Consider the following 18,445-nt stretch of genomic DNA (forward strand, 5'->3'; position numbering starts at 1 on the left):
GCTTCATCAGCCTCCTCTGTATGCCGCTTAGGTAATACGCGGACGTTGACATTGACGCTGTTGATGAGCATTCACAGCATCGCCCAATAAGTGTCCTTCTCCTAACCAAAAAATAAAGGAATAATAAAAAAAAAACCTCAATGAACAAGAGAAAATAAGAGACATGGAGGACAGTCTTTTCGAGAAGAATAAAACAGTTCCCAACTCCTTTCATAATGCCAGCATTACCCTGATACCAAAATTCACAAAAGGCAATTCAAGAAAACTACAGATGTGGCTCCCTCATGAACATAGATGTAGAAGTTCTCAACAAAATCCAGCAATATATAATAAGGATAATACATCTTGACCCAGTGGTGTCTGTACTGGGAATGCACAGCTAGTTCAACATTTGAAAACCTGTCAAGCCAATCCACTGTATTAATGGACTAAAGAAAATCCACATAGTCCTATCAGTAGATGCAGGAAAAGCACTTGGTAAAATTTAACATCCCCTCATGATTAAAACCCTCACAAACTGAATCGAAGGGAACTTCCTTAACCTGATTGAGAGCATCTACCATAAACCTACAGCAGACACTACTGGAAAGGAAAAAAATATTGCAGGTGATGTGTTTCTGTGTATAGGAATTCAAAGGAATCTATAGATAAACCATTAGAATTAATAGGAGAGGTCAGCAAGATGGTTGACACAAAATCAGTATACAAAAAGCAATTTCTATTTACCAGCAAAAAAGAGAAAATAAAAATTTTTAAAGACTTACTCATTTGAGAGAGAGAGCATGTACGTGCACAAGCAGGGGGAGAAGAAGAGGGAGAAGCAGACTCCCTGCTGAGCAGGGAGCCCAATGCAGGGTTCGATCCCAGGACCCTGAGATCATGAGCCAAAATCATGAGGGACGCTCAACTGACCAAGTGACCCAGGTGCCCTGAGAAAATAAAAAATCTTTACATACCATACATAACACCACCTGCATCACCTTAATACTATAAAGTATTCTTGCAAAAAAAAAAAAAAATAGAAGTTAAATTTGATCAGACCTCTAGATCTAACTACCTATTTGGAGGAAATGCAAAAGACAGGGATTTACTGAAGACACCACAGGGATGAAATCAGAGAAATCCAGACTTGGAAACTATCGGACAAACAACCAGTTTTTGCAACAAATAATTGCAAGAAGGAAAAGGAGAGAGGGAACCTATAGATTTAAAAGGAATTTAAGAATATTTAAGGAGGGAATGATACAAACTTAGATTTGTGTCAGAATAATTTAGGGTGGACAGGTTGTAAATACAACAAGCCAGGAGTTAAGAAATGCTAGAGCTGGGTTGTAGGTATTTGGGGTTCATTACTCTCTACTCTTGTATATGTTTGAAATTTTCTGAATTACAAAATTTTTTTAAATACCATTTGTATAACCTCTTTTAATCAATAAGCTAGGAGCAAATCTAACAAAAATGTTCAAGACAGGAAAAATTATAACATTGAGACATTAAAGAATACTTAAACAAATGGAGACATACTGTATTCAGGGACTGGAAGACTCAGTGTTGTAAAGGTGTATATTCCTCCCAGATTGATTCATAGATTCCATGCAGTCTTACGTGTTTTTAAAATTGGCAAGCTAATTTTAAAGTTTTCTTGGAAATGCACAGAATCAGGAATAGCCAAGATGTTCTAGAAGAATAAGGAGGGAGGCCTTGCTCCACCAGATACCAATACTTAGTATAAAGCTGTAGTCATTAAGATAATAAGATACAGGCATAAAGATATTCAAATAGACCAATTGAAGAGAATCCCAAAACACTCCCATACATAAATAGTCATTAGTGAGGAATGGATAGTTTTCTCCATAAGTCATGCTGTAACAATTGAGTGTCCATTAGGGAAAAAGAGAAGAAAGAAATCGGGCCCCTAATTTCACACCATATACAAAAATCAGTCCCAGTGTATTAAAGGCCAAAATATGAAAGCCAAAACTATAAACTTGAATAAGATCTTCAGGAACAAGGAAGGATTTCTTAACATATCAAAAATACTTTCCATAAAGGAAAAGATGGCTAAATTTGACTTAAACTAAGTTATTTTCATCAAAAGATACCATAGGAAGAGTAAACAGGCAAGGCACAAAATGGAAGAAGGTATTTGCAACATGTATAACTCACAGAGGTGTAATATCCAGACCACATAGAGAATTCCTACAAATCAATGAGAAAAAGACAACTGGAGGGGCACCTGGGTGGCTCAGTCGTGAAGCGTCTGCCTTCGGCTCAGGTCATGATCCCGGGGTCCTGGGATGGAGCCCCACATCGGGCTCCCTGCTCCGCGGGAAGCCTGCCTCTCCCTCTCCCACTCCCCCTGCTTGTGTTCCCTCTGTCGCTGTGTCTCTCTCTCTGTCAAATAAATAAATAAAATCTTAAAAAAAGACAACTGGAAAAGGAAAATGGCCAAAAGACTTAAACACTGTACAGAAGAAATCCAATCCAATAAACCTGTGAAAAGGTGTGCACTCTCATTAATAATCCATGAAATGCAAACTCAAAGCACAGCCTGATTCCATTAACTTGCCCACTGTCATGGCTAAAATTAAAGACTGATACGACCAAGTGTTAGCAAGGAAGTGGAACAGCAGGAGCTCTCAGACATTGCTGATGGAATGTAAATCCATACAACCTCATTGGAAAATCACTTGTCATTCTGATGGTGATTTTGGATTCTCCTTATATGTGGCTCACTCGGGGACCCCTGGTTGGCACACAAGCAAACTCATTAAGCAAAACCACCTGTGGCGATATCCTAAAAGGCAAATATTTGCTTAGATTAAACCTAAGGGGACAACTTCTTAATAACATTTGTGCTGAATACTATAATCACATAGAAAATTAAAATTCTCTGTAATTCCAACTGTGGATTTCATTAATGTTTTTTCTTAGACTAGAATTGCCATGTAGTAGTACCATTTATTAAGGATCTACTGTGCCTACCACTGTGCTGAGGACTTTCTTTCCATTTTTTTGTTCTGATCCTTTACGACAGCCATCCAGGAGGCTAAGAAACTTGCCAATAGAATGTCCTGGCCAATCATGTGGTCTCTGGTGCCAGAGCTCACTCACCCATGTAAGATGCGTGGTTTGGGTCAAATTACTGAACCTCTTAAGTCCTTTGATCCCCTCATCTGTAAAGCAGTGACACGATTTCACGTGTTGTTAGAAAGGTCAAATGAGTTAATACATGTACATTTCCTAGGAAAGCACCTAACACTAAATTGGCACAAGGTCGTGAGTGATAGAGCCGGGAGTCAAACCAGACCTGTCAGAACTCAAAATCCCACACTCTGTCCACCGCATGCCACAGCCGTGAGTTTAGGTTGCTTGGCTGCGTTATCAGTTAGCAGGTGCCCCGGGAATATGATGTCATTTTATTATAAGCCTGTGTTTTTAAAACATCTCCAGTAAATTGTCGTGAAAACCAAAGAGCAAGCTTTATCTTGAAAAGTCTGTGAGGAGTATGTTCATATAGGCTTGTATCAAGTCTTCAAATGAATGATTTTTGTCAATATACAACTTTACAGGAGATTCTCTCTCTCTCTCTCTCTCTCTGCTAGGCGAGTCGCTTGCATCGCCATGGAGAAAACCAAACAGGAGCAGCAGGCCAGCTGTACTTGGTTCGGCAAGAAAAAGAAGCAGTACAAAGATAAATACTTGGCAAAGCACAATGCAGGTAGGGAAACATACAAGTGTGGCTGAGGCCGAGTGAGCACGGCAAAGACAGAGGTAGATCTCACATCTCAGTTCCGTCTTCCGAGTCCTCCTCCCAAAAATCCCACCCGATGAGGTCTTCATCAGCCTGCCAAACTTTTAAGAAAGCCCTACCTGCAATTATGATGTTGGTTATTTGCCAGCCATTTTATAGAGCTCTACTTCATAGGACGAAAATGCTGTTTGGAAATAGTCTTCTCTGGAACTAAAAGGACCCAGTACATTCAGTCCTCCCCTGAGAAATGAGAGCTTGAGGGTTTGCGGAGTCACCGGAATCCTTGCCTCCTTGCTGAGATTGATCTTGAGCAAATCTCCTCCCTCCTCACTCCTCTCTGGCCCTTGCATACGGCCCTGTGGCACGTTGCTAAGGGCAGAGGGGCGCTCTTCACAGAGCTGTGGTGCAAAGGGTCTAGCAATGGGGTCGAAAGCACAGATGCCATTGGGTACTAACGGCGTTTGGTGCATTCCTGGGACTAGTCGTCTCCTCCCCCCACCTCCCACCCCCGTTATTTCCTGGCTCCTAAAAGACCAAGAGCATGATCTCGGCCTTCCCTTCGCGCTGTTTGTCTATACGAAAACTTGCGTTCAACCTAAGTCAAAATACTCACTTGTTTGCTAAAAACTGAAATGAATGCCAAGCATGATCCGTCCTTGCCGTAGAATTCCCAGAAGACTCACGGGATGTAAGTTAAGCTAAAGGAAATGCATGCTGATATACAGAGTGGGATTTACTTATTTTCAGTAACTTCTCAGTAGGACTCCTTTTTATAAGGGACTTGTTCTGAGGAATTCAAGCCCCAGTACTGGCATTAGATTAGTTCCCAAGGTTTCAGAAATAACTCCAAAAATCAAACATGTGGCCAAAAAAAACCCAAATGAATGCAGTCATGTATACCCAATTTGACAGTATAATATTTCTGAGAAATATGAAATGCACTCTGTAGAATGTTAATGTAGTTAACATCCACCAGGGAAAATTATTTACAAACTCTGAATTGCTCATTTCTTAATCAGCAAGTAAAAGTATGCATTTTGAAATACTGCATCACGTGGGATGAACGTGAGTGGCCACAGGTTCATTTCAAATGATTCAGTTAAATGAGGAGTCATTCCCTTCATGTTGGCCACACTGTACCCCATTTTTAATTCCAATAAAATATATCCTTTCTGATTCTTTACCACCACAGAGCACTAGTCTGACAATGGCGCTTTTTTTTTTTGTCTTGTAAAGGGAAGAAATATTTAAGACAGATTAAACATAACTTAGCGACTGTTAATTGTAAATGCTCAAGTAGTGCTTTTTGAAGACGTTCACTGTAATGTCAGCAGAATGTCATTTAACACGAAACGTCAGTGGTTACTACCAAGTCATCTTCATTTCCTTCAGCTTCTAACGGGCTCACAAGATGTGTTGACATTTTATATATGTACATACATATATAAAACCTTATCGTTTTTATAATTTTAAGTGATGTATAGATATAGCTGGCATTATAATTTGAACCTAGAAAGAAAAGCAAATTGATGGCTGATTAAGGTTATTAATCCATCACTAGCTTTATACTCTCCTAATGGAGGACATGTAGACATAAGTATTCAACATGCCAATATTCTTTAATTCAGCTGTGAGGGAAAATAAGAAGCCAGTTGATTAGAAAACTAGAATCTCTCCATTCTGACAAAGAACCATTGACTCGTTCACTCAAGAATTTTGTCAGAGAATCAGCATGCAATCTGGTGGCCAATGTTTTCCACAGATCACTTTCTCCATTCTTCCACCACGGCCATGACTGATCTTCCACTGTCCCCGCCCTGCCCGACTCCCTCGTAGGTGGTGCTCAGTGGTCCTGAAAACACACCTGTAAGCCTAACGGGCAACCTGAGTGAGACGGGGTCCGAAATTGGCACCCGAGTGGCCCCACAGCCTGGGCAAATCACTCAGCTCCTGTGGGCCCCGAAACGAGGAGATTGGCTTAGTCAGTGAAAGACATCCTTTTCTAATTCTAAAACTCAGGGCATCTCCGCTGCTTTCCTCACTGGGCCTAACAAATGGGTAGCATTTAATGAAGCCAGGCACTCATTTACTGCCCCTCATCTCAGGCTTGAGCTCTGGCAAACACTGCCTATCAAGTTCGAAGGGTCTCGCCCTTGATAACAGAAGGCAGGAGCCTCCTAGGGATGGAATAGAATTGCTTTTTTCTCTATCATCTTCGGACATTACACCTCCTATGCAAAACCATGGACCTATCCAAGTTCTTGTAAATTTATAACTTAGGGAGGAAGCGGGGAGCCCCACCTCCACCACTGTTTTGTTATCTTCAGCATTTTCCAAAGCAGTGGTCTTCGGGGCCGCCGAGCTGTCCCCATCATGCTTACAGTCCCCTCTGTGTGTCAGTATTTGTCACTGCATGTGGGACCTTCCTTTCACGCCTGTTGATGTAAAGTCTCAATGTCTTATAAGGTCCTTGGAGAGCCACTCACAGTTCCTTGTAGCACTTGTGTTTAGGTGTATTTGTGATGGTCTAGCCAGAATGTCCCTGCTGGGATCCCCTGCCCACTGCCTGCCCCCACCCCCAAATCAAGCCTCACGAGCTCTCCTATTGGTGTTTCTGCTCGGGGAGAAGATGTCCAGCTTTTTTCCTGGACTTCCTGAAGCATGCTGCCTGGCAAGGCCTTTCTGTCACCATCTCTTCAGGCTCCTTCCCCTTCACCCACCAACCCTTCCATTTTGTTCACGACAAAGACCACAAGAACCATTTACTTAGTGGTCACCTTTGCTTGACAAGAGATGAAGTTGTCAGGAAAGGGAAGTCAGGTATTTTATCAGCTGTTCTGCCTTGAGCCATGATGAAAGGCCATCTGAACATGCGACGAGGCCTACATAAGGACCTGGTGTGAAAGAGAAATATACTACTGAACTCCGTCAGTACGGCGGGTGCTTTGAGAACTTTGAAACATCATATTCTTTAATGCCAAGAACTAGCCAAATGGGCTCATGGGCCACAAATCAAACAGTATTTCCTCTGAAGGATTTTTCTGGCTTTTTCAGAAGTTGATTGTCAAATACAGCGGGTGGGGGGCGGGAATATTCTAGTCCTCGTCCAATCCAAATAAGGGCCGTGTGTCTTATTTCCTGCTTCAAATCTTTGAGAATTCAGCAGATATTGATGGCAAGATCCACACCTTCTCATCAAATTCTGAAGTTGTTTATGTTTGTAGTAAAAATGAAAGATGGGAACTTGGTCAGTGTCTAGAACTGATGGGAACGATGATACTAGAATTGTTCCCATTTCTGTCACAGGGACATCCCAAGTGTCTAGCTATAGCAGAATTCTGTTCAAGCTGTGTCACCTCCATCTCACATTATAAAATGACAGTCTGTTAGCTGGATATGACCGATAAATTAGTTTTGTTTTCCCCATACACGGTATTTGAAAGAATTGTAACTAGGTATTACATTTGAAAATCGGATATTTAACATAAAAATCTGGGTTTCTGCCTTGTCTTGAAAAAAAAAAAGAGAAATGTGGCGACACTAGGCCCCCTTTCTCCCATAGTGCCACCGGGTTGTCGATGTCCCTTTTGGCTGGACACTCATTCCCTAGGACCCAGTGCTACATTTGTGCACCCGGCCCGCGCACCCAGACGCATTCACTGCCCATCCAGCCGCTGCAGGCAGCTGAGTGCGCGCCCAGCCCGAGTTATCAGTGTGCGAGGCCTTTTCTAATGGGAGGTTTTTACAGTATTTGAATATACTTATACTTTTTCCAAATGAGAAAAGGATTCGATGCTAAAGGCTTATTTATGGAAAAGATTCAACTGGAAAATACCTAAACACATAAAAGTGTCATGAATATTGAGTAGCTTACCAGGAAATCAGGATAGTATGAGCAGACTATGCCAGACAGTATTTCTGAAGCCTTGGGAATAGATTTGATTGTGATGTGTGTAGTGTTTACAGCAAATACATTTTCTGCAACACGTAAAAGATGTTTAGCCACATAAATTTGATGCAAAAAGCATTGTCAGGCTGCTAGAACTATACTCTTGAGGCACTGAGATTCCTCATCCCTAGGACTTCCAAAATCAGTTTCAAGATCAAGTTACTAACGTAAACTTGAGGGGAAAAAACAGTCTTCATTAATTCATTTTTTTAACTGTTAGAGCCTTGAGCAGTGGTATTTCAATATCCCAAGATAGTCTATTTACATACATACACATGAACCCAGAGGGTTTCTACAATACCATTCATAGGCTTGCTTAAATGATGCTTAATACCACAAATTAGTAATTGAATAGGTTTTTAAAAACTATTACCTTTTTCTCTTCAATACAGAGAACTCTTAAGACAACAAAGAGTGGTCCATCAATCCCACTGCCCTGTTGGCTTTGTTTTTTTTTTAATAAAAGTAATAGGCACCTGTGATTCGAAATTGCAAACAGTACAGGAAGGTACAAACAAAAGCAAAAGGCTTCCACACCTACACTTCCTGAGGAAGGTGTCTCGTAACTATGCCTAGACCAGCTGTCCATGCATATTGCTAGCAAATCAAAACCCACTGGCTTTTATATAAGGATATTGTTGGATTTTTATTAAAATGAGTTTGTTTCTTAATGTGATTTATTTGCCTCGTGTTTAGAATATTGCATGGTAAAGTTTCTTTTGTGCATATTATACTTTTATTTTACTAATATATTAAAAGCCATATTTCAATGACCCCTGTACATTTTTCATGCTGTCTTACTCCCAATGGCCTCTGTGCATGTAAGTAACCTGTTGAGTGACTATGCCTCTTTGTTTTTGATGGTTTCCTTTCATTCAGTCCTTTTACAAAAAAAAAAAATCCACAAACAACATAAAACTTTTAAAAGTTCAGCCTTTAAGTGTTCTCCTTATATTCCTTGTATGTCTTATTTTTAAATACTCTTTTATTGTTTCTCGATCCTATGACCACGTGCTGATTTCACTTAGACCAGAGTAACCTCTTCATGCTACTCGTTTATGGTTAAGATATCGATGTGTAACATACCTGTTCATTTGTCCGTGCTGTTGATTGTTGATCTCTAACTCATTCTTATGTGTGTCTAAAAAAAAATGACCAGTCGTAAGTGGGGAGGATGCCATTCCAAAAGCTTGTGCCATCATCTTGCTCTTTTGTGAGATGCTTGATTATTTTTTTTATATTAGAATATATCAGCTTGTTGACGCACCTCTTTCATAGCATCCTTTTTCTCGATGGAAATCTCACTCAGAGGGCAGTGGGTATAAAGAGCGATGCCGTAAGCACTCCTGCTTTTCTTTTTGCAACTCTGACACTCCGTAATCACTGCAGCATGACCAGCCAGCTCGAGCACGCACAGAACTTCATGTTCGTTTTGATTTGGGGAGTCTGCCATTCTAAACACAGAAAGCATTTCTTGGTTTTTAGCTGTTGCTAGAGAATTAAAGACTTTGAGTCAACCTTCCTGGAATCAAGCTATCAAAAGGAAACAAAGGCACAGATAACCCATTAACATGCACTAACCCTTATTTTAACACATTGTATTTCTTTTTTTTTTTTTTTAATAGCCTGGGAATGATACTTTTGTTCGTTTGTTTGTCTCTGATCTGTTGCACTCGAGAATATCCTATTTTGCATTTTAAGGTTCTTTGCTACTGGGAAGATCACAAATGTTAAGGACTGAGCTGAGAGCCAAAAAAGCATTTGGCCATATTGTTTCAGGGAGGAGAAGCTTCTCTTAGTGATTGACTGAAGCATCCCAGACCCCTTTACGGCACCATGGAATCAATCGTATTGAATTTATTTCAACCCTTCTGAAATCTAGAGCTTTATTGAGTCTTCTTAAAAAAAAAGATATTTCAGAGTGTGCCTGGCAACATTTGGGTATTACCACACAGAAAACTATTACAGGAAACATTGACTCATGATTTTAGCCGCCTTGTGAGAATTTTCAAATGGACTACCTTGAACTTCAACAGGAATGGTCATCCTCTCAGGAAGGTTTTTGTAACAGTTTTGTTAAGAGGCAGGTTTCCAAAAACCATTTTTGAAAGCATTTCCTCTCAGTCTGTAATGATCAGAGAACTCCCCTTTTGCAAAGGTTTCTGAGCTCAGACTCTGCTTCATGCTTCTTTCCATTCTGTCCATCCTGACTTATGGCACACAGGCTGACAAAGTTCGGGGCCCAGGGAAGCATGTCCCCCTACTTAAGATACCCAAGACTTTCCATCGAATGGATAGCTGGTTACAGTAAAACTTGTGGGATGCTCGTTTCAAAAGCTTGTGAAATCACAGTTACAGAACTTGACTTTGAAAGAAATCTAGCATGCTACCCTCAGCAACTCTATTGAAAGAAAGAACCATGAAGTCAAAGACCAGCTGTCCATGCGTCTCTCATCCATCCCTAGAGATAATCTAGTGGCCTCTTTCATGGTTAACTTTAGTTGCATTCATGCTATATTCATGTCGGTCACTGTCTGCAGATTTTTTCTTTTTAGTATTGCTGATTTCTTAGAATTGCAAAAATATGAACAGCATGTGGTTTTTGAATGACTTTGTATGACTTGACTTGTTGGATACCGCATGACAAGATATGCAGTATCTCTTAGAATTTGGACTTTTATGCATGTGCTCAACATAATCTTTGGATGCCCCTGGTTCTAAAGTGCATTTTCATGGGCTTAAAACTGAAATTTTCTCCCAAAAGGTTATAGGACTAAAATTACATGTAAGCTACGGATATAAGTTGGACTCGTATTTTTTGAAGACATGGTTTACTATAACTTTAGTTCTACCAGTAAAATTATAAGTGACACACATGAAATACTCCTTCTGTAAATTTACCTTTCTTCTAACTCTTTGCATTTTAGTGTTTGATCAATTAGATCTTGTTACATATGAAGAAGTAGTAAAACTGCCAGCATTCAAAAGGAAAACACTAGTCTTGTTAGGTAAGTTTGATTGTACAAGTGGCTTTCTTAGTCTCATCTTCAAAACATCCTGCAAGTATTATTAACAATTGTCAATTTTACCTTTTTAAAAAATGACATAGGTGCGCACGGTGTTGGGAGAAGACACATAAAAAACACCCTCATCACAAAGCACCCAGACCGGTTTGCATACCCTATTCCACGTAAGCAATGTCTCACTCTCCTTTAAGTTTATTTTTCCTGGTACTTTTTTAATATTGTAATTGACATACTGTTTTCTGTTACTTAAGTAATCACTGCTCATTATGGGAAATTTGCAAGATCCAAAGACAAACAAAGCAGAAACTGAGTTAATAATCCCAACCCCATTCCCCCAGTAATGGTGCTATAAAACATTCTGTTGTAGACTCTCCCAGGCTTCTCTGATTGCAGATGTAGGTCGTGTGTGATTTATTTGTTTGTTGTTTTTTAACAAAATTGGGCTCATCCATCCTGTCTGTAACCTGATTTTCCCAGCAGAGTGGCATAAACATGACTCAGATGACTTATTCTTCAGAAGAATTGATCTGAATGATAGGATAGTTTTCTTTGATAGAACAATGTTCTCCTTAAACATACCCAAGTTAATTTGACTTTCATCCCTTTTAAAACCCAGTGTGCTATCAGTTGTTTATTATAAAGAATTTTAAATATGTAACATTTTTATTCCCCTTAGTTCTTCTGTCTTACCCTTAACTTCTTGCCCTCTGTTTCCTCAACTATAAGATGAAGTAATTCCAAGAATGTACAGAGGGCCTGGGATCAGGAAGCACCAGCAAATACCGGATAAATAGCAGCCCTGCTACTGCTGGCATTGTTTTTAGTCTTGTTATTCCAGAGTTTACAATCTGAATCCCAAAAGCTTTCTGATAGGTAGAGTTTTGCTGGAGGTGGGGAGGACTAAAGAAGGAGTTGTAAGAGCAAAGAGAGAAAATGGGAAGATGGACTCCACCCAGTAGGGCCTTCCAGTGCCTTCCAGAAGCCACACCAACACTACTTGCAGGTTCCGTTCCACCCCAGAGAGCCGTGAGGCTTCCTAAGATGACACCCTCCCCTCCAGAACCCTATCTGATTTACAAAAAAAAAAAAAAAAAAAAAAGGAACTTCATCAGATACCATTTCAGTTGGTCAGTAAAACACTTTGAACTGCTCTTTTGATTCTCGTGTCTAGATCTTGAGTACAGCAAGCTCAACTAAGTAACATCTAGTCTCTTCTTGAGCACATAACAATTGAACGTCCATGTTATTAAATGGCCAGTTGGCTGGCTTGGTTTTGAAGCATACCATTGCCAACCTCGCTCATGAAGTCCCTCTCTCAGATATTGGACCCCAGACGTGTACAGAGCATATGTTTACCTCCCGAGATGACTAAGGATAGTACAGCATCAATACACAATGCCATTTCGTCACCTTTTCCTGTGCCTGGAGAAAGAGCTCTTTAAAACCTGAACATCTGGGTGCCCATGAGCACTTGTAGGTTCTAACGGTCTAGCCGGGGCAGGAAGGGGGGAGGTCCCCGTGGGTTTGGATCCATGCACATGGCAAAGAGGAGCAATAATTTGTCCATGCTCAAGGAAGGAAGTTGAAAGAAAGGGAGGGGGAAGGAAAGAGGAAAGAGAGGGGAAAAGTAGTGGGAGGAAGGAAGATTTAAACCAGTGTTCCTGGCTTGGCTAGAAAAAACATTTTCTAAACAGTGTTTTACGGAACACTGGTCCTGTCAGTATCCCCCAGAACTAGGACTTACTGGCCGATATTTTAGGATACATCCCCTTAGGTCAGGAGTCAGCAAACCTTTTCCATAAAGGACTAGATAGTAAATATTTGAGGCTTGGACAGCCATCTGGTCCCTGTCACAACTACTCCAATCTGCCACTGTCGCATGAAAGGAGACACAGTCGGCATGGAAACAAACAGGCATGGATGTTTTCCAATAAAACTTTATTTACAGAAACAGACCCTATTTGGCTCACAGGCCGTAGCTTGCCAACTCATGGCATAGGTCTTTACTAACTGCTGTGGCCACATCTGGCCAAGGTCATTGTATTCTCAATGCAGTACACCTTTTGCTGTATTCTAACAATCTCCTTTAGAACGCTGCCGTAGACCGACACTATCCAATAGAACTTACAGAACTTTCTCTGACAGTGACAGTTTTCAATATCTGCACAGTCCACTACACCAGCCAGTAGCCACACTGAACCCTTGAAATGTGGCTAGTGAGACTGAGGAACTGACGTTTTCATTTTATTTAATTTTAATTTCTTTAAATTTAAATAACTGTGTGGTTTTCCATTTTTTCTTACTGCTTTTTTCCTTCTGCTTAAGACCTAACTGCATTAAGGCATACAGTAAGTTATGTTCATCTTGGGTCATTCGGTGTCTTTCTCCCGTGGTGACCCACAAAGGGATGAACTAAATCTCATCTGAACACCGAAAGATTCACCAAACGAAACAACTAGCCAGCTACTGTGGTCTGATGTCACACAGATGAATACGGTGTCGAGAAGTTAGTTCTACAAAGCTCCTGGGGGTGGGAACAGGGCATGGGACATATACTAAAGAAGCCACAGCTTTTAAGAAGAGATGGGGCTTGGGTAAGTCCATGGGGGAGCGTCAGCTCATGAGCTCAGCCTTTTGAGCCTTTCATGATATGTGACTTTCTTTGCAGATACAACCAGACCTCCAAAGAAAGATGAAGAAAATGGAAAGAATTACTACTTTGTATCTCATGACCAAATGATGCAAGACATCTCGAATAATGAGTACCTGGAGTATGGCAGCCACGAGGATGCGATGTATGGGACAAAACTGGAGACCATCCGGAAGATCCACGAGCAGGGGCTGATCGCAATCCTGGATGTGGAGCCTCAGGTAACACGCAGCCACTCGCAGCCCCCGTCAGCCTGCCCGCCTGCTCAGCCGGGCTTCTGACCTCAGAAGGGCATGGGCCCTACGCTAACCTCATAAACTACGGGACAGTATCAGCAGCACAGGCCCCGTGGGCTAACGGTCTAGAATACGAACTGGCTGCTCCCTGGGCTCGGTGCACACGCCGAGTAGTTAAGCAGCAACAGTATGCTCTTACAGGATTCATTCTACTCAGAAGCTCCATAAAAGTACCTGACTGGGTCTGTGCCTGCCAAAAACCCAACACTAACGTGACCTCAGGGTGAGACTGGCCCCCAGTTATCCCAACAGCCACCTTTCCCCCTCGGTACGGCTCACATTGGCCCATCAGAGCCTCTGCCAGCATCTTCTATGGATCAGCAGCAGGGAGCTCGGATCCTGGGGCCTGAGTCTGGTCTGAAACACAGCCCGTGCTTTAGGGAGGCAAGCCTGAGTGAGCCCAGGGGATGCCTGATGGAGCGGGACTGGAGACCCATGGTGGTTCTCAGCCTCTGCCGGCTCTTTAGTGAGAATGATGCCTGACCCCAGGCTAAAACTGGGAAGGATACGGAGAGCTTAGAGGACTCCAAGCCAGACACAGGAATGACTGGATAATCTATAGGGAAGTCCCAGGCTCGAAGTAATAGCAATTATTCAACTCAAAAAGGAGAAAGCCACACCTCAAACATGTAAGAAAGGCCTTGCGTCAAAAATGCTGACAACCTGGGGCGCCTGGCGGGCTCAGTCAGCAGAGCATCCAACTCTTGATCTCAGGGTCGGTCATGAGTTTGAGCCCCACATTGGGCGTAGAGAGGACTTTAAAAAATAGCCTGTCAGCTTAGCTTTTTTTGTTTGTTTGTTTAATCTCCGAGGACAAACCAAGCAGAAGGGGGACCTAAAACCCAGAAATGGATGTTGCAGACACCGGGGCGAGTTACAGGACAGGCTCATGGGTGCCGCTGTGGCTCCTGGGCCTGCCATTTCTAAGACCGGTCTGCGTCCCACATCCCTACCCCTTACAGACAGAATCATCTGCCCAAACGGCAGAGCAGCTCCCCCAAGCAGGCCTCATTGCACCAGGCTTCCCTTACTGTCCCAAACCCTGTTCAAGGGCCACCCTATGGGACTTGGTCCTCTAGCCATCCCCAAAGGGAGGACGGAAGCTGGGTCAGCAGGGTCCGTGTGACCCGAGGCCTGACAGCTCAGTCACTCGGCTCCAAGATCCTGCTGTCATGGCCAGTGGGCTCCCCTGTTTCCATTTCACAGCACCTGATGGGGTTCTTGAACTTGGAATCTGGTCAAGGCAGTGAACGCCATCCAGTTTACCCGGCAGTTAACTTGGACCCATAGAGAAGTAAATATACAATATGTCATGTAGTGTGATTTTTGTTTAACTCCGAATCCCTCCTTACTAGGGATTGGAAAAATCTCCTGGCCAGGGGTGGCTAGAGGCAGAGTCTCAATCCCGGGCCTGGTCTTCGCCATCCTCCCCGTGGGTTCCACACTGGTCTCCGCCTGAACGTCGTCCTCTGCTGGTAGTAACGTCTAGCAGTATGCTGGCGGCCGGGCCCCACGGCGCCCCTCCACGTTACCCAAGTCCACTTTCGAGGGCTTGCTGTCCTCCTGGCGCCCGGCTCTCCCCGCACCCTTGCCCAGGCATGCATCACTCTGCACTGCTGAGCGGGACACACCGCACGGCCTTATCAGGACAGCCCCAGCGGTCACTCTGACGAGTGGCACCGGCCACCAGAGCGCCACTCGCCCCAGGCTGGGCACTTTCCCTGCTCCCCTGACTCCTGGCGGAGCTGACCGCATTCCTCTCTCCCAGGGCCCCCCACCCCCGAGGGTAGCAACAGGGATCGCCCAGGTCCTGCTCCTCTCGTTGGTCTGGTGGACCACACTGGCCCCGTCTAGACTCAAGTCCGGTCCCGCTCCCACGCGGACTTGGTGCTCAGATGTGCAGCTCCAGATGCCCACGGGGTCCGCACCCCCTAGGCTTTGCCCTCGGGCTGCCCTGCCTTCAGCCCCCTCTCTCCCCCCGGGCTGGACCAAGGCCGGCGCTCTGCCTGCCGGATGCCCGGCTCCAGGAGGCTCTGTCCTTAGGATGCCTTTCTCCTCGCCCTTTCCCACCCCACCTTGTCTGAGTCCCACCCCAGGCCCCCACTGTATCCCATGGACAGCTTGACTCAGCCAGCTTGTATGGAGCACTTACCTTATTCCAAGTGTTGTGTCAGGAGCTTAGAATACAAATAAGCTGGTGAGGATGAAATTCATCCCTCGACGTACATCAACATCTCCCTAACGGGAGAAATGCCATGTGGCATTCTCAACCCCACTCACGTCTGCCACCGCTGACCTGGGGACCATAGGGAGACCACCCAACACTGGTGTTCGGCTCACTGAGTTCGGATCTGTTATTTCATGCTATCTTAGCTTATTTTAGACAGGTCAGGCCAAATCGAACCCATGTCTAATACTATATGTTAAGACGCTGTGGTCCAACTTTAAACTTAGAGGGCCACCGTAAAGAAGATTAAACTAGAAGCAAACTAGCAACCTGTCTTCTTTTAAAATGAGAACAGGATGTGTTCCTACTGTGCTGTGTATTTTGCAAGCACGAGTACTCTTTCCTGACTCCTTGGAACCCTGAGACAGAGGTATCAGTATTGGCTTTCATAGATGAAGAACCAAGGTGTAACAAAACTGTGACTCAAGCAAGGTTTTACAACCACCCAAAAGTGAGGTTAGAACTTGGACAGCGTTGGTCTGGGCTTTGGTTTTCGTACAGTCAGCCCCAGCCTCCTGGAAGAGGTGACCCTGGGAATCCTCAAGCTTGTCCACCTTGTATGTAGTCGTAAGATTTAAATCTTTTTTTTTTTTTAATGTTTAGAAAAATCGATAAGGCAGTCAAACCCGAGGAAGAACTATAGAGCTTCTTTCTCATGGAAATACAGCCCTGACTCTGAAAATAATCTGTGATAGCGCCAGGGTATCACTGAACCTTACTGTGATGGTTTTAGTTTTCAGATTTTAATTTTATTCTGGTTTATCCATTTGCTGCTTTAAAAAGTTCATAGTAGCAAAATATTTGTGGATTTGCTCTTGCCCAGAGAGGGAACGGTCATCCGCAAGGGGTAGCCGGGGTAGCTGCAGTCTTGTTGGGGGATCTACGCTTGGGAACAAGAGCCAGGGTCTGAGCCCGGGGTTGTTTTGTGAAAGCTGATCTCTGGGGTCACTGTGCTCTTCCTTGAACCCTTAACATTTTTGTATAAAACGACTCAGACACTTGCCCTTATGTACTTTATAAGTTTGCAAAACAGATCTGTCTTCAAGATATCTGCATCGTGGATACTTGGTCAAATCTGTTTTCGTTCCTTACGGGGGGTAACCAGGGATGAACTGTCGGCCATATAGGAGCCATAAAATCAATTTGTCTCCACAGAAGAGAACTAAAGACTTAAAATGTTAAAATGGTGCTTTGGCTGTTTGAATCCATCTTTTCAGCGATCTTTCTAGATTCTCCCTCCTCTCTAGGATTCAGAGACCTTCCCTGTGAATACTGACAGATTTGTGTCTCATCTTCAGTCAGAAAAGAAGGGGGTTTAGAGACCTCTTGAAGTCCCCCATTAACAGCTTGAGGGAAGGGAATCCTTGTGAAGCCATTCTGGTTGCTGTCCTCAAGTGACCCTGGGCCTCAGGCAAGCTGAGACTGCTCCGAAGCCCCCGCTGGAGACCCATAAGTAGAGCAGAGTTTGGGGACACAGCCCTTCAGGAACCACTGAGGAAATGTGTGGTGACTCTGCTGAAGATCTGAGGGCTACCAGACAAGAAAATCTCAGTCCCGATGTGAGGGGTCTTTTCATTTTTGAAAATTTAACAGAAAAAAAAATGGAACATAGGCTAGAAATCGAAAATCAAAGCCCCGAAAAGGCTCCCGTAGCTACTGTGATCGGCATGTGGGTTGGCTCTGACCCTCCCGGCAGGCAGGATGCCGGGGCGGGGGGGGGGGGGGCGTCCTGGATCTCCTAGAAGTACACCAGTTCTTCCCTTGGAATTAACTGCTCCGGGAATAGAACCGGGTTCTTGGACACAGGAGGTACCGGGCAGGGGGACGAGCACAGCCTTCAGTGACCGCTGTGTGCAGTAAGCACGGGATGACCTTCGCATCCAGATGGATGAAGGCGAAGGGCCCGCGTGCTGTGCAGAGAAGGGGAGCGTGCTTTCGGGTGTTGCAGTACGATAGCAGGTTAGAACTTAAGATAATTCGAAGAATTGGGTGGCTGGCAGGCTGGGGCCACTGAGCAGAGAGAAGACCACTTCACGCCTGGGGTGTTCTCAACTTCGCCCGTGGGTTCCATTCAGCATCGCGGCTGTGCAGACCTCCATCCAGCCCTTGGGTAGTCAGGGACGGAAGCAAGGGGAGGAACTGTGCGCTTGAAAATCCAACCCGCCTAGCTGCCCAGAGGCTGGCTGTGGGTGGATGAGGCTACCTTCTGTCTCCACGGACCCTGTAGCCTCCTGACCAATGAACACGGGAAGGATGGGGGTGGGGCGGGGGGGGAGGCCCAAGATAATACTGACGACAAGGATTTCTAAAGGAAAATTCCCCGTTAAGCTCAAGCGAGCTATAGATGCACTTTTCCATGGTGTTTATTGCCTGCTAAAGTCTTCAATCACAGAAGGGTTGGCAAAGAAATTGCCAATTATCTCTGTCAAAAATGAACATAGGCAGGCTTGAAGAGCTTTCTCAGAGGGGAGTATGACGTTCACAACTGAAGCACTGTGATCTGACAGGTGACACGACGTGCCAGGCTCCCGTAGCCCCCAAGG

The 18,445-nt window shown here is 44.0% G+C and overlaps 1 protein-coding gene across 12 annotated transcripts in view; it reads left to right on the top strand.

Annotated features, from left to right (window-relative positions):
• The window catches only part of CASK (calcium/calmodulin dependent serine protein kinase), a 359,502-nt gene that overhangs the window by 330,669 nt on the left and 10,388 nt on the right, over positions 1–18,445 (top strand). For 8 of the 12 annotated variants that reach the window (XM_073901907.1, XM_073901913.1, XM_073901917.1 and 5 more), the window contains 4 exons: positions 3,606–3,721; positions 10,631–10,711; positions 10,813–10,893; positions 13,398–13,600. In XM_073901907.1, coding sequence (XP_073758008.1) covers positions 3,606–3,721; positions 10,631–10,711; positions 10,813–10,893; positions 13,398–13,600 — 481 coding nt within the window. The remainder of the gene's footprint in view (positions 1–3,605; positions 3,722–10,630; positions 10,712–10,812; positions 10,894–13,397; positions 13,601–18,445) is intronic. The other 4 variants (XM_073901909.1, XM_073901912.1, XM_073901915.1 and 1 more) reach the window with 1 other exon arrangement.

The sequence above is a fragment of the Callorhinus ursinus genome, unplaced genomic scaffold, assembly GCF_003265705.2.
Source record: "Callorhinus ursinus isolate GAN/ISIS: 27379988/994484 unplaced genomic scaffold, GSC_fseal_2.0 scaffold16, whole genome shotgun sequence".
NCBI classification, from domain to species: Eukaryota; Metazoa; Chordata; class Mammalia; order Carnivora; family Otariidae; genus Callorhinus; species Callorhinus ursinus.